At 36.1% G+C, this 17,045-nt stretch overlaps 1 protein-coding gene across 20 annotated transcripts in view; it reads right to left on the reverse strand.

Moving 5' to 3' along the window:
* MEF2C (myocyte enhancer factor 2C) overlaps window positions 1–17,045 on the reverse strand; it is a 141,369-nt gene that overhangs the window by 74,736 nt on the left and 49,588 nt on the right. For 17 of the 20 annotated variants that reach the window (XM_054809608.1, XM_054809596.1, XM_054809602.1 and 14 more), the window contains one exon: window positions 4,384–4,581. In XM_054809608.1, the coding sequence (XP_054665583.1) occupies window positions 4,384–4,437 (54 nt within the window). In that variant the 5' untranslated portion in view covers window positions 4,438–4,581. Of the gene's footprint in view, window positions 1–4,383; window positions 4,582–6,528; window positions 6,547–8,140; window positions 8,275–17,045 lie in introns of those variants that run through there. The other 3 variants (XM_054809598.1, XM_054809600.1, XM_054809597.1) reach the window with 3 other exon arrangements.

Below are 17,045 nucleotides of genomic sequence, written 5' to 3' on the forward strand. Positions count from 1 at the left end.
ATATTAACTAGAAAAACCACTTGATTAAAAGCAAAAGTGTGTTTCAGACCTGAGAGCACAATGTCATTGGCTCAACATGCCCTCTTTCCTGGGTCAGTGTACCTCTGGATTTAGCTCGCAGACCATGGATTTAATGAGATATTTTGTAAGTGAACTCGTATAACAGTAATACAATATCATTTGTGTCATCACACCCATTTATTTTAGGCCTGGGCAGCCCTGCCTGGACAGTTGCAAAAAGTTTCAGATGATCCCTGTCTACAGCACACCACAACAGTCCCTCATTAAAACTAACGAAATATTTCAAACTGATGAAAAGCAAATAGGAAAAATATAAGGACTTTTCTGAGGAAGATGAATGCAATTTTTCCTTCATGTGTTGACCATAATAGAGCTAGATTAATTATTTCTTTCAATTAAGAAAACACATGAAAATAAAGTTCACCCATGTTTCTGCAAATGCCCTTCCTCTTTTTTTTTTCTTTTTATTTTCTTTCTTTTTTTTTTTTTTAAACAACCCAGAATTCTTCACAGCAGCCTTTTCCAATCTGCCTGATTGAAATTTCTGCACAAAGAACTTGTAGCAGTCAGGAGCTTCCAACATCAGATGTCAGTGCTAATATTTTTGGCTATCTGTTCTATTGGTCGTGCAAGTAATATCATGTATGCAGTCTTCTTGAATGGGCTGTTGACAGGCTACCATGATCTCATGAGCCTGAGCAACATTACCAAAGATTCATTCCACATTTATGAAGACTATATTATCCAGTGTTGCAATAGTAAAAAGAAAGTCTCTGGTCACGTTGGCTGCTTATAACAGGATTCTCTAGAGAGTTTTCGTTTCCATTTGATGATGATGGTAACTAAACTACACAAATAAATACACATTTACTCTAGCCCTGGCAGTTATTCGTACTCTTTCTCCCTGTGGCTAAAAGCAGAGTGAAAGGGAATTATTCAGATGGGCCTTTCTGAAACTTTCACAACCAAAAAAAAATTGTGATAATTCATAGAAGATTCAAACATCCTCACCACCTTCGTCACCACACGGTAACTATGAGGGCCAGGAAAATACAGCCAACTGGCAGCCCACATGAAACAACATTAAATGAATGGCTCCTCCCAGTTGAAAGCCTGAATTCTGCGCTCACTGAAGTCAATGACAGAGCTCTTATGCAGTCCAGGGTAAAAGGACTGGGCCTCTAATGTCTAGGTTGCAGTAGTTTTCCTTTAACTTATCCCAAAATGTCAAAGTTTCAAATAGTTTTTGGAAAAGTGCAGATCATATCCCCATATTGCACATTTCTATGACGCTTGGAGCCAGACATCTGACTCTGGACAGTTTCAACTTACATTTATTACAAGTATGGTCACTAAAGTACACAAATCTAACCAACTAGACTTGTTGAGAAGAAATCCTCTTGAAGGGAGGTCAGCACTATTTTTGTCCTTCCCAATCCACTCATTCAAGCACTTTGAACAGCATGGGAGTCTCCTACCATAGCAGACAGTAGCGTGGAAGAAAACAGCTGTTATACTGATAGCACAAGTGCTCCATTCAATGGTTAACATAAATACCTAGTCAGGACACTGGGAAAATGAGTGGAAAAGCAAGGACAGAAATGGCCTTCCGCAAGCCTTGTAACAGCTTAAACCCTTTTGCAAAAACTCTGTTATCCAAACAGATTTACGCTTGCGCTGGGAGAGGGCAGAAGAACCAAACTATTGCTATATCCCTTCGTTCAATACGTGTTCCACCTATTTTTCTCTGCATGTGCTGTCCTGCAGAGAATTTATGTGCTTGAAAACAGCTGAGGATGCACTACCATGTATATCATATTCCCGTCTACATGCCTTGTATTGTGACACCACACTGAGTTTGATGATGAGCAACAATAAAGCAGTTTCAAGTCAACAGGTCTGCTGCTCTTCTTGCAAATATCTTTCAGTGAGGTAGGAAGAAAGAAAAGAAAACAGTCTCCATCCATATCATGGTGAATGGAGCTGCAAATAAGCTTTGTGGAACTGTGCTTCAGCTGGTATCTTAATTTTATTAATCAAAAAACTTTTAAACTTTTTTTTTCTTTTTCTTTTTCCCCCCCGGTGCAACCTTTTAATCTTTTCTGTGCACTCAAATATATTCAAGTTATTAAAAAAAAAATAGGAATATAAACCAGTTATTTTAAGATTATTGGAAGTGTGTAGGTTAGAAAACAAACAAACTTGTTGCTTCAGTGAAGCAGCAATAGCTCATGGGATACATTATATTTTACGAAACAGTAAAGCTTGTGAAGGAGGACATCTCATACAAATGGTAATAAGATCAATCAGCTATTAGTGAAAATCCAGTTGTATTTAATCACTTGTATATCACTACAACTAAAAAACCTGATCTCAAAGTCCAAATAAATCAATGGAAATGTTTTCATTGGCTTCACTGAGCTTTAATTCAGGGCACTAAACGCAAAGAGGATAAAACCAGTAGAAACACTTCTAAATTATGTTTCAGTATATTAGTAGAAATGAGAAGCAGAATCAAGCCAATTATACAATATGGAGAGTAAAATAATGTAAATCTATACCTTCAGCCTCACAGTGACTAATCAGCATGATGGATATTATCAAATGCTAGCAAGATAAACACTTTCTGCATTAACACTACAGTTGTTAGTATTCTAGTGTTATAGTTTTATTCATAATTACTAGTTCTGAAAGCTGGTGCTAGAAGTTGTGAAACTCTACTGTAAATGACTTGAAAGTCTGACTGTCTTAATTCTTTAAAGTAAATGTAGCCTTTTGTAAGATATCTCTTTGGCAAAACTCGGAATTAAGTTCTCCGTATATCCTGTATTTGAGTAAGCATGTTAACACTGAACCTATTGTATGAACTAATGTTACTAATGCCAAAATTTTGTAGTATCATTTACAAAATAATTCAGGTTCACTTCAAAAAGAAGCCATGATAGTATGAGAAAATTACAAACAACTAGTGTCTTAATGTTTAGTGATAAATTCAGTTCAATATTTAAAATTTAATTTGTTTATAGCTTGGAATTGAAATAAATATGGTGACAGTCTTATATTGATAGAATTATTGCTTTTTTACTTGGCCCACAGCAATAGACAACCTTTAGGGAAAACACAGAATGTATCCATCAGAAATATAATTTTGCTTTTATACATGGTTTTCTGCCATGGGGAACACAAGTGACTACTAAAACTATAAAATTTAAAATTTCTTGGAAAGCATAATTAAAGGTTATAATTTGTTGTTATATCTAGGCTGAGTTTTTTATGGCTTTATAAAATCCTTGAAGACTAACAACATAACTTCTTAAAAACCAACCTGAATATATGAAGAAATTTGTAGATCAAAGGAATAGAACTAATGGATTAATAGTAACTCAGTATCAAGTTCTTAAAACACAGCTACTGAAGATTACTCCTAAATTGCAGCACATGTAGGAAGAACGCTAATCGTAGTGTTAAATAATTTTATGGAGAGTTTCTCACACTTGTGAATCTCCAGTTTCAACAAAACATCCATCAGTTTACAACAAACGTAAATAGCAGCAGCTTTTCGCTGATTTTATTTTAAGATGCCAATTGTTGAATTTTGTTTTTCTGAAAACAGGAAAGCAGTTTCTCTAATTTATGACCATATTTTAACTAGCAAAGATAGCGTTGATAATATGTGACAGCTATTCAGCCATTTTATCTAAAGCAGTGGTAATAATTAATTAACCGGTCCTGCTGGACCTATTTAGCCATTGCGTAAGTAACGGAGACATTACTACAATATACCAGTATTATTATATGTGGATTTTAGAATGTGTTAGGCTACTCAAATTCTTTTTAAAATTCAGACAGAAAAAGATGAGATTTTTTATGAAGTAGTGTCATTTTTATATGAAGGAAGTAAAAATAAAAACACTGAAAACATGTAGAAGCATAAATAATTTGGATCTATGCATTTAAATGCAACTCCTCCTGCAAATAAACTCATAATAGTTCACAAAATACAGTACTACAAGCCTGCATCCTGTAACAACTTCAGATAAGCTTAACCATGTATATTACACACTGAAGTCAAAGTGTGTGCAGAGGGAGCCCAAACTAGAGCACACACATCAATCTTTGCAGAATCAAGGCCTCATGTAATAAATTCCAAACTATGCATGTTACTAACTTGAAAAAACTGTGTGTGAGGTTTCAGGATGTTTCCAAAAGTACTTTTTCTTTGACAGTCTTCTATACATTGTGTATATGTATACATATATGTAGGTATCTGTACACAAAGTTAACAACTTTTTAATCACTGAGGAGAATAAGTCACTTTAGAAATATAATATGATGGTCAAATCCGGTGTTTTTGCTACTCACCTGTCTGTTACGTTCATCCATAATCCTTGTAATCTGAATCTTTTTTCTCCCCATAGTCCCCGTTTTTTTTTCTCTCCTTCTTCCTTAAAATTATGTATTTTCCCCTTCTCTTTTCTTCCTCTTTCCCGCTTCCTCAAAACAAACCTCCTTCTTCAACACTTGCACTACTCAGTTCACAGTCCCCTGCATCCGTTCCTGCTAAACACAGAAAGGAAATCAAATGTTATTACAAAATTGATAACTAGCTGAAAGTTATTATATGGAGCTGACCAAGCATCCTCATTATAATTGAGTGTACAGGTAAATTATAATAAAAAATTACTGCATCTACAAAAGAAGTAATGCATAGAGAAATAATAATTTAATTCACAGGCTTCTTTTTATGAAGAAACCCGCCAATATATCAAAAAATGAAGAAAAGGACTGAAATACCCATTGCCAAAACTTTAACAGAATTAGGTGTCTCTAGTTTTAAATATCACTCACTGCTCTAATATGAAAAATTACCTAAATCAGAGAGTTAATGAACCTTTCTGTACCTATGTATGCTAAGTAGGCCAGCTAATTCATTTCTGAAGGGAAAACAATCTTGTGTTTTGACAGCAGAGGTGATAATGTCCCTCATTATGCAAATAGGATGGACCTTTATTAAAGTGTTAGTTGATATATGGGAGATGTCAGCTACTTTAAATCCAAAATTTTTAACCTTCTTCTTTAAGAATATAGATTAGTACAAGAACTACTCAAGATACTTGAAGAACAGTAGTGCGTTTTCCCTCATTTCATTTCAATGTAAATTCTAAAACATTCTGACAAATTATTTATAAATAGAAAACACATATATATTTTCTTATAAAAATTCTTGCACCCAAAGACAAGCTACATGGCACAGAACAATAGGGACAGATGATAATTTAAGAATGTTTTGAAAAATATTTTCAGTTTTACTAATGCACTGATACTAGCTCCCTGAACTATACAATACTGGTTCTATCGCAAAACTAAAGACAGTTAGATGCAATATACAAAAATACATAATGCAGTACACATTCCATATTTCACAAAATGTCATAAATCACTAAATTCATGTCTATCATATGCAAAGTATTTTTCGCAATAAAAGACTTGATAGAAATAGAAGAAAATATGGAAATGATGTTCAGTCTAGTACTAAAGTAAGAGACGCAATTTTTTTCCATTTTTAACCTTCATTTACCGTATTTTTATATTTACATATTTTGAACAGAAAAGCAGAGAGTTCTTTTAAATACAGAAGAGAGAAAAAAAATCTGAACAAGATTAATTTAAAAATATTTTTAAAAAATTTTTATGTTAGATCCATAGTTTATTAAAAATATCACCTTGGAAATAAAAATTTAGTAGTTTTTTAAAACAGAGGCTGGTGTTTCCTTATTTATTTTAAGCTTGTAGTCTCACAGCCAACCTGATAAATTCTCACAATATGTTACATAACACTAAGCCGACGTCCTGGCCATTTAATCCATTATTTGGCTCCGATTCAAAGCTACTGAGGTAGAAAAGCTAGACCTCACTCATTCTGATCTTCAATTCTCTCTTGATTTTCTTTGCATACATTAAACTTTAAGCTGCTCAAGTGTTTTATTGCTCCAAGGAAAAAAAAAAAGTTAACAAATAAGCAGTCAGTCTGAGTTTTCTAACTATCCACTCTGATATAATTAATCTGCTGGGCAAAAGAAATTTTCAAGCATAATACTTATTACCTTTCTGTACATGAATGCCTTTTTATATTATTTGCTAGGCGTATTTATATATGCTTAAATCATTACCATAGTGCAGAACATGGAACAATTCATATTGACAATATAATATCGTGTAAGGCCGCAAAATTTTTTTGCTGCTTTTTACTTTTTTGCGAACAGTTCAACTTCTCACTGCTTAAAAAGACACAAAGGCGCTTGATTGTATTTACAAGAAAAAATAGAAGTCCAAAACTTTGAAGTAAATTAAGTTGACTAAATGTATTTATAAAACTTTTTTTCCAAACAAAGCTAGGAGACAGTCTTATCTGGTATTCAGTGTTGACAAACAAACCCAGTTTATTTTTAGAAACAGTTTCAAATTTCCTCGGACTGGGTTTCTTTCCTGTTTTTCCTATAGTCTTACCTCCAACACAAACAGCAAGTTAGAATGGTGCTTCCCATGCACATGCAGGACCCAAAGGAGTCTAACAGGCTTTCTCTGTAACAGTAAGCCAATACGCTAATCCACAGCAAATGCATATGGAACAATTTCCTTTCCCTTCATTCAGCTGCAGGCAGTGGCACTATCGGCTTACGGCACTACGCCTGCCTAAGCTCGTATTCACTGCGAAGTGGAAGGTCAGGGTGGACAGATTAGAGCAGTGGTGACAGGTTAGCAAGGATGAGAGCTGCTCAGTAGATCAAGATGCTGATGCTGAGCGAGTTCAGAAAAGAAATCACTGAACATTGAGAAAAGCTACCAGGAAGGACAAAAATCCTAGTGGAGGAGCAATATGCCGAGTCCCTCCTACATGCTTATCAGTTCCGCATTTAAGACCAGTCTTCAAACAACAAAAGCTTTTACAGACAGTTTAAAGGCAGAACACTTAAAATTCCTCTGATCTACACAAAATTATCTTGAAGTAACTCATGCAACACTTGATGAGCAGAATTTTGTTCCTCGTTATCTGTAGTAATCCACTAAGTACACCAGTTTTATTATAAGAGGAAATATAGATGTGCAGGAAAACAAAGCTGAAGGGGAGCGAGGATGATTTGGTTATTAAATATTATCATGCAATCTGAGAGAACCTGAAGGAGAAGACAGAATGCGTTAGGCCATATGTATCAAATGCAATTGGCAAAGAAACATGATTTTGCTTCAACAGGCACCGGGTTAAATTTTCTTGCATAGATGAAAAAATTCTCTCTCCTGTTTGCTTTTTGCTTACTAGTCTAATTTCAAATAAAAGCTTTTCAGTTTTTCTAGCAAATTTATTTCCTTTTTTAAAAATAATTTCTGCTATTTTTACTGCTACTAGAAACAAATTGGGAATGCTGTAGTATTCTCTATTTCTTTTTTACACATATACGTATCAGCACACACTGCTTCACATGCTATTCTTACTATGTCTTTGCTTATAGTTCTGTTCGTTTCATTAGTATACACATTTGCACATGTACATATATAAAGCAGACAGCTGGACTGATTCCAAATCAATTAGATTCAGATAAGTAAATCAAGACCTCTGATTCAAGGACTATAACCTTCAAGGGCTGGTGACTTCCGAGTCAAACAGAATGTAAAGAACTCTGGAGACCAACAGATGCCCAAGGCTGCTTTAGGACTTCACCAGTGTTCTCAATACTTCTTGAACGTTCTTGCAGGATTAAGGATTACATATTAAGTATTTAAAGTTCCTGTTAACCGATAAATTGTATTTCCCTAACACTAATAAAGCACACTAGCTAGAAAAGTTGAAGGTACTACAAAACTCAAGTAGTAGTGCAGGCTTTCATTATCCAAGAGAATCTAAAAAGGAACTTAAAATAATTCCAGCAGCTTTGTTGGAGTAACTCTCCACATAAAAGAAACCTTCCAACTTAATGACATGGTTACATGCAAACAAATTGCACTTAAAGAAACACATAGTTACATGCTATGGTGTTACAGTCTTCAGCATTTTTTCTTTTCGCAAACCCAAACATTAAAAAAAACCAAAACACCAGAACCCAACAAAAATCAGACTGCTTACAAAAAGAGGAACTTCATTTTTGGCGGGCTTCTGTTCACTATATGATTTGGCAGAGGCAGTGGTAGCTGACAGAAGATTGATCTGAGCCTTGAGAAGGGAAAAGAGCTAATGGACAAACGCAGCAGATCACTTGACCGCTCCTGTCTCTATTTCGTACATTCACGCCAGACGTATACACGCGCACACATACACACACACACATGCACACCCACTGTCCCTTCTCTGCAACACAGAAGAATCTCGATAGAATGGCAGGAAACACGCACAGAGTGGTCAGGGAAGGATATGATGTCAGCAACCACGAACAATAAAAGGTGTAAAGGTGCTTCCTTCCCTAAACTGTTCCAGAAGTGCAAAATGGGAACCAAAACTCTCCACTTCCTTCTCCGAGCAGAACTGTCTGAATCTGCTCTGCTGCAACACCCCAGACAGAGAGTTCTTTGAACAGTCACACCAGGGGCAATAAGGAGTAACAAAACAGGAGAGTATAAATATTTAATTTATAAACAAGAAGGCAGCCATAGAATAACTAAGTTAAAATGTGCAAGGGTTTAGCATTTTCATGGTTGCTTTACAAAAGAAACAAACTTGCCATAAAGATGTCCCTGTGCCATTAAGCAGCTTGCATTCTGAGTGCATTAATTAGGTTAAAACTAAAGAACCAAACCAAATTTTTTTATTATCTTGATGTAAGGACACAAACAAAAAAGTGCTGTCCCCATTCTATTGCCATTCTTATCTTGATAAATAAAAGTAACTTCAAAGATCTATGACATCTTTTTTATGCAAGCCTTTCTGTTTACTCAAAAAGAGTTTTGAATCAGATTCCAAATAAAAGTCTAAACATACTGAGTAAGAATACATCAGCTACTTTTCTGATGAAAAATCAGCTGCAAAAACTGCAGCATAACCATGAAAATCCACAGAGGGGAACACATATTCAAATAAAATGGTCACTGAAATGTTTTCTGTAAAAGCCCTAGCTTACTGCGCTCCATATACGGACGAGGACAGCCACACAGTGAAGAAACAGCTGGGCATACTGCATCAAATAACAACACCGATCATTTTGGGTCTGTCACCTCGAGCTGGATAGAGTTGAAAGAAATACAGAAAAGGGTGAAAGCAATGATCATCTTTCATGTTATCTGACTGGGATCAGCTGGCATTAAAGACAGAAGTAGTCCTTCACATTCAGTGTGGTTTGGTTGCATGGTCATTACAGAAGACACAGTTTGGGCCATTAACAGAAAGGTTATGATAAAATTACATATGTCATCACCACGGCAATACATCAGTAAAGCAGACATGGCATCATCTACAGTATGGTTATCCAGGCAGAAAGCCATGCAACAAATGAATCTGAGTCATCTTAAGGTTTCAAACATCTGTCCACAACACCCTGATTTAGAAATTAAACATAACCTACATTTATGTGTTTTGATCTTCTGGTCAGGCTGCCACATGAAAAGGTTGGAAGGGAGTTCATTTTAATCTACTAAATTTAACTCTCAAGAGATCATGCATTTTGCTACAGGAAATATAAAACAAACATTTGAGCCATAATGGGTATAATGTAACAGATGAAATACTGTGGACTACTAGAGAAAGAGCAGTCAAACTGAAAAAGTCTGTACATAAAGAAAATACTTGTAATGTTTAACTACCAAAGCTTATTCATCTTTTCATTTATCTAATCTGATTCCTGATTTATGGCATGAGTTTAATTTATAATGGAGAACAATTCAAGGACAATGAAGTTCTGCATCAAGGCAAGAGTAACATGTTCATAAATTTGCAAATTGCATAAACTTGCAAACTGCAGCTATATTCAAGTTGTTAATTAAAAGTTTTAGAGAAAACTTGAATCATATTTCACTAATTTTACTACTGATTTTGAAAGCATCTCCTGAATTTGTAAGATTCTCTATTCCAACTGACACTCCATCTATTTATTTGTTTGTAAAGGATAGCAGAATCTGTTTATTTTTAAGGCTGAGCTTCAGGAGATATACCTTATTTCCTTTTCATGTTTATATTTGAACATATTCCTATTCCACTGACAATGTAGCAATGAATTGCAGAAAACTCCTCTCTTTCAGCCAAGTTACTGTCTTACAATCAATGCTATTATTTGTAAGCCTAGGAAGAACAGGCATGAGAATATCTAGCATTGTGATTTTTTTTTTTTTTAATTTGGAGTTAAACACTTCTGAAAACCAGTTGTAAGGATACTTCATCTCCCTTGAATGTGACAGCTGTGGTCACTGTAGCTTACAGCCCACATACAGTACCAAGTTATCTCACAGAGCAAGAACTTATGCAATGTGGGTGGAAGAGTTTCACTTGCTATTATTTTGCCAAGTTCCCCTGACAAGTTTTGTTGGGCAAACTAAGCATCATTGCCAAAATAGTGGAGAAGATCTTACTTCCCAATGGTAGTCCTACTTCATTATGTCACAGACCATGCTTTCCAAAAGGCTGAGTTATCCAGACACTGAATATCTAGTCTTACCTATCAGTGTAAGCTGATCCATGTCTATACGAAACGGAAAGGAGTGACTTCAGCTTACCTTCCAGAGGATGTGCTGAGAGTCGTCCATCAGGCACAGCGAAGGAGGGTTTTCTGAATAGTACATACATGTTATACCAAACCTGGCCAGGCTGATAAAGATCCACGACAGGAGGCCAAAGGCCTTCCAAGTGATTGTGGAATTTGCCACAGATGGTGAGTCATTCCTTGCAGCGGTGCACCAAAAGAGGAAGCAGCCACCAGCAATCTAGATGAAAACTGATTGCCTGCAGCCCAGTAAGAAGAGATATGTGCCTGCCACGCTTGATGAAGAAAGGAAGACTTGGCTAATTTACAACATTTTGAAGAACAGATAAAGAAGAATATTTGATTTGTAAAGCAAAGAATGCAGACACTAATGCATATCTTAAGGAAAGCAATTAAGTGAAATGCTAGTATATTAAAAACCATACCCATGAAAAGTTGATTTTACATAGACAATGACTAGTAGGTGATATTTCAGTGTCTACCCATCACCCAGTTGAAAAAAATGGAAAGCAAATATTTTGAAGAAGAAGTTTATAGGTTTATGATTAGGTTTGTGACATACGTTTGGCAGCTAGACAAACATAATGGGAGCCTGACCGATAAATATGCAATAGGATCCCTGAAGTGCTTGGGAGACTGGCTCAAGTGTAACAGTTTATTGAATCAGACCAGCTAATAATACAAGGGAAAAAATAAAGGACTGAAAACTGAATCACCTAATTGGACTGAAATGGAGACAGTGACTAGGAATGGGAACCTGTCTGACAATGGAATAGGGAAACTGGACCGCTGCCATTTCAACTAGGAGTCTCGATAGTTTTGAGCTAATAATTTGATTGGATTGCATTATAGTTAATAGATGTGCAATAAATGTCAGGAAAGGTGTTCTAGAAATTCAGTCTGTCATCTAATGAGCTGGAGGAGAAGAGGAAGCATTTCAGTGGTCAACGGAGTGTGATTTAGCACCTTGTGTGTTGAAAAGGTGTCTTGGAACTACTCTAATCTTGGTCTACCTATATTTAAAGATATTTCTCATACCAGGTTAAGATACTAGTGCTTACAGTTTGGGAGCAGTCTTATACATAAATACAAAGGACTTTGGAGAGTGTTGGCTTATTAGAGGAAAAGTCTAAGATCTCTAGAGCTAAGTCACTGCACCACCTGAAAGCAGTCTCTGGCTGTGGTTATATCTAGATTTACAGATTTGCTACTAGTGCTTGTATGTGAGGAAGTCTGTGGTGAGGAACATAAATCCCCACAATGGCTTTTAAGAATCAGGGGACAATTCCAGGTATTATTGGAAGAAGGTATGTACTGTAATATCAAATCACAGTCTGAACCTGGGCACAAGTGCTTGGTAATGCCAATACCAGTGGCAGACAATTTTAGATTGTCCTCTATTGAAGAAAGTAAGGATTGATTCTTGAAAGGATTCTTTGTTACCAGAAAATATTTTTGATTACTTACTGCTTATAATATGCTGAACTGCAGAAGTGCAAGGAAGCTTGGTACGTGCACTTAGACAAGAGGGCTGGAGACAGCAGTGTCTGAACTATGGTCAGTGATCAGTCTTGAAACAACAGACAGAGTAGATGGAGAAGGGAATTAAATTTTGGGTAAAACAGGTGGACTTGTTCAGATCTACACAGACCTGGCCTCCTTCATCTTCATCCAACAAGCTCCAGAGGAATTTTATACACTCTGACCCAGGATCCTCCTTTTTCTCACTCAAAGGACACTGTAATCATGCCTATCTGTGTTTAATAACACAAGCCGTGTTCTGCTATTCTAGGTTTATGCTGCACCATTACTTCACCTCTGTGAGAAGGAACAAAGATTTGGACTGTACAAACATATTCAAAATTATCATATTTTGAAAAGGGGTATCTTACACATGAAACTTTTCAGGAAGTTTTTGGAGAAAAGAGAAAGCTTTTAGAAACAGGAATTTTGTGGCATGAATAAACAGGACAAAATATAATAAGAACCCAACATCTCTTGAAAGTACTGAGCAAATAAATGGGTGAGCACTGTATTTGGTTCAAAGACTACACTGAAAATTAGGATTTAATTTAATTTTTAATTTAATTTAATTTCTACCTCCTCATCTAAGGAGGTAGAATAAGGTCAAAAATGAGTGAATGTGAATAAGTTCTTCACCAAAAGAAAATGTGTGCTTCTGCCAGACCACAGATTCTATCCAAATGTTGTGAAGGGGTTAATGAAAGGAATCCTTTCCAACATCACTGAAATGAGTGACAAAAACTGTCAAAGTAAAGCTTGAATGAAAGTAAAAAAAGCTTTGGGGTAGTGATGGGAAATATCTTGTCAGGAAAACTATAAATATGTTAAAGTGGTATAATATATTTTCTGGCTGAGAAGTGTTGCTCATGGCATTGCCATTTTAAGAGTAATTTGAGTAATGGCTGGAAGATGAAAGAAGGTGGAAGGTATAGGATGCTGGTAAGCATAACTTCTGTGATCTTATAGATGTGGATGCTTGAATAAAAGACAGCAAAGAACTTTGTTAGTTATAATTTTATGGAGGTTTGTGATTCCTGACCATGAAGAGAAGTTGAAAATTGAGAGACATTAGGAGAGAGCTCAGTTATAGAAAATACAGGGAGTAGAGCCCTGAAGTAACACTGACACAGAGAAATGGCTTTGGAGTTACTGCCGATGTGAAAGGGAACTCAAACATTAATACTTGATAATGGAGATTAATTCTCAAGTCTTGCTACATTTAGAGATATAAGAAATCTTTGTAAACAAATACTATCAAGGAAATATTTGAGTCACTTGTCAGTTTCCCTGCTGTAATGGAAACAACCTAGGAATTTGGCTAGCTACTCAAGCCAAGCAGGGGCAATACCTCTTAAGCATATCCCCTAACATGGTTCAGCTTCCCACCAGAGAACTGAAGCAATCAAACATGAAAGACTTCAGGCAGATGTCCCTGAGCCACAGAAACTCCTCTTGGGAGATCCATGGAAGCTGTATGTGCTAGTCTCTCGAGCTGAATAGCTAGTAGTTTGCTGTTATCCTACTCAGGCTTGAAATATTTGATTCTGTATGGACTGACTAATGCCTTAGACTTTATGTATGTATGTATGTATATATGTTTTTTTCACCAATATCTCTTATATGATGCAACCAGTCACCCAAAGCAATCGTTGACTTGTCAAAGATGGACTGAGTCTCAGGCAGATAAGATTTTAAATCCAGAGAATGCCACTGATTTCTGTGTAGCTACTCCTTTATATTAATGCAAACACGAGAACAGATCCATCACTAGTTCTGAAAAAGAAGTCAGACAAGTGTTGTAAGCAGAGTTAGTATCTAATATAGACTGACTGAGTTGGAAAAAATAAATTGCCTTTATAGTGTACAAGCCCTTCTTTGGATCTTCAATGTACCCAAAACTCATCCATTTTTTTCCAGCTGTAGAAGCTGGTCTAATGAAATATATTGCCCCTGCCTAGAAACTGTTTCTTGTTTGTGGTGTTAGACCATCTCAGCTACAACTCTATTACCACAGAAACAGAAAGTTGGTTTTCCCTACAACATAGACCTAAACACATAACTTTCATATTTAAGTACCTTTATTAGTTTTCTAAAGCAACCTCAGATCAGTACATCCTTCATCTGGCAATTCATTTCTTAGAGAGGAACGATTAGATATTGAGATGTACTGCATTTCTCATTTGTATACCCAGTCCTAGAAACACACCCTTTTCCCTTTAATTCCTGACCTTCGGAGAAATGTCAAGAATTGAATACAGTTCTTCTGAAATGTGAAGTAGACTGCACAACATGGTGGAGAGCTGCTGAGCTGCTAACTGTTCATTCAGCCTGTGTAAATGTTAATATGATAAATATGAGTATAAAAACTATGACACTCCCTGAATTCAACTGCTTGCCCAGAGACAGCTGCAGGCTTAAAATGAGATGGAAGAAGGAAAAAAAAAAAAAAAAAAAAAAGGGAAATATATCAATCTTCCCAATGACCATGACAGCTGAAAAAGTCTACATTAATGCCTCCAATCCCACTCAGACATTTTTTCCCAAGGACAAAAGGAGATGAAATGTATGTCAGGTACATAATAAGGCTAATAAAAAAAAATGAAAACACCTGCATTTCACTGAATAGGGGTGAGGAACTGCCTCTGTGTGCAATATATGTCTTTTTCTAATGGCAAAGCTCATAAATTAGGACAGGTTGCTGCTTTTAGATATACAAAATACATACAATTTAAGTAGAAACACATGAACTCAGAATACAGCTCTACCAAAAAAAGGAAAAAAAGCTCAGTGGCAGTATAGCGAAGAAGCACTTATCTTGTGATTACAAAGATCTGATGCCTCTTATAAGCCACAAGATAGGAAATAAACCTTGCAAGTATATTGTCTGGTGCCTCACATCTGGAATGTTGCATGCTCAGGATGAGGCATCTGCTAGAAAAATGGAAGGTTCTGACTACCAAGAAATAAAGCATATGGCCGTATCTGCTAGTTTTAGTACACCTGGGCTAGTGGAGGGTGTCCCTGCCCATGGCAGGGGGTTGGAACTAGATGGGCTTTAAGGTCCCTTCCAACCCAAACCATTCCATGATTCTATGATATGCTGAAGCCACTTGCTTTCTACCTTCTGGCTCTATCTTGACAAGAGGCATCTCTCTACACTGGAAGATCCACGCTGCATTCACACTGGTTTGGAACTGGAAAAAAATGCATAAACAGACATGGCTATAAGAAAGAAAAGATAACATGGAATTTGCTATGAAGGAGAAAACAGAAGAAGACGCCTTGTGGGAGAAGAAACAGGCAAGGTGCCTGAAATGACAGACTTATGTTGTCTGTTGAGGAAGGAATTTTCTGCTGTTCCGGCTTAGTGGGATATTCTACAGATTCTTTTTGTCCTTCGTGGTGGAGAAAGGGGCAAGCAATAGATGTATTTGTGTTAACAATATTCACATGAAAAAAAAGAGAGAGAAGAGAGAGATACAAGGTATACAGCTCACTGAGTAGTTATGCTTTGATATGATACCGAGCTAAAAGAGCTGCACTTTAGATACTAAAGGTTCATCTTGAGTCAGTTACAAAGACATAAATAGCCTCATCTAATTTAGCGTGCTGTTCAACCACATCATAGTTCACATTCAGTTTTTGAAAACTGTATTAGGTAACTAATTCATACTTTCCACATGAGGATTTGTTCTTCTAATTTTTCACAGAATCAAACAGCTCTCATCACCTCAAGACCTGTAAAAGCAAATTTGCTGAAACGGAAGGTGTTTACCACGGAGGTACACCTACCACTGTCTACAACTACAAAAGCCACAAGTGAGCATCACACCCTGCCTACTGAACCTCAGCTGTAACCACTCCATTAGCACATGCAGCTGGATTTATTTATTTTATTTCTTACACGTACAAAACGCATTGCATTTGGCAGTAGCCAATGCAAAAAGTCAACATCCTTGACAAATATCAGAAGAAAACAGACATATAAAATGTGCTTAATTTGCAGAGGGAAATACAGTGCAATTTGCTTGATAGTCTCCGTTCTATCTTGAATGAGCATTTTTTTTCTAAATCATTGCCAGCATTGCTCATTTTATTATTGTCCTAGAAGCATGCTGAAAAAACAAAACATAATCAATACAAAGATACATTAGCTAAATCTTTTTGTGGCCTTGAATGTACATTATGTTTTCTCAGAAATGGCACTTTTCGAGCTCTATTGATATGCAAGGTGATTTCTGACAAAAAATATTCTTAGAAACAGACAGCTGCGGCAAAAGTAGCAGGCAGAATAGTGTAAAGAATTGAATCTAAGGTTGGGATGCAAGCATGGCTGAGATCCGCTCCTTTTTCTGCCAAAAATATTTCATGCCACCTCCATTTTTTTACTCAGTTTCTCTGTTGGAAACCTGGGGATGAGAAACCTGGGGATTTGTTCATGCAAATGTTCTGAGAACTAAGTACAGTGAATATTTATTACACAATAGAGAAATTCTGAGGGCTTTCAGTAAATACACCATAATTCTCATATGGCATAATCAGCAAATATGTAAACAAATAGAGAAGATAATTTAGCAGATTTAAAAATGTATGAAAGTAATATTAAAGGCAAGATTATGATCATAAAAATATTAATATATGTGCTTAAAGCACTGATTTCAGAAAGTTATGATTATCTTGTATATCTAAAGCATTTATATACACATGTTGTTCTCGCACTATAGCCCTTTATGCTAATGTATATCTTCTTGAAATAAAGATATTTGACAGTACTGTCATATAAGGTCCAACATGGTACACAGCAGATTCATCAATTTCCCG

Source organism: Grus americana, chromosome Z (genome assembly GCF_028858705.1).
Source record: "Grus americana isolate bGruAme1 chromosome Z, bGruAme1.mat, whole genome shotgun sequence".
NCBI classification, from domain to species: Eukaryota; Metazoa; Chordata; class Aves; order Gruiformes; family Gruidae; genus Grus; species Grus americana.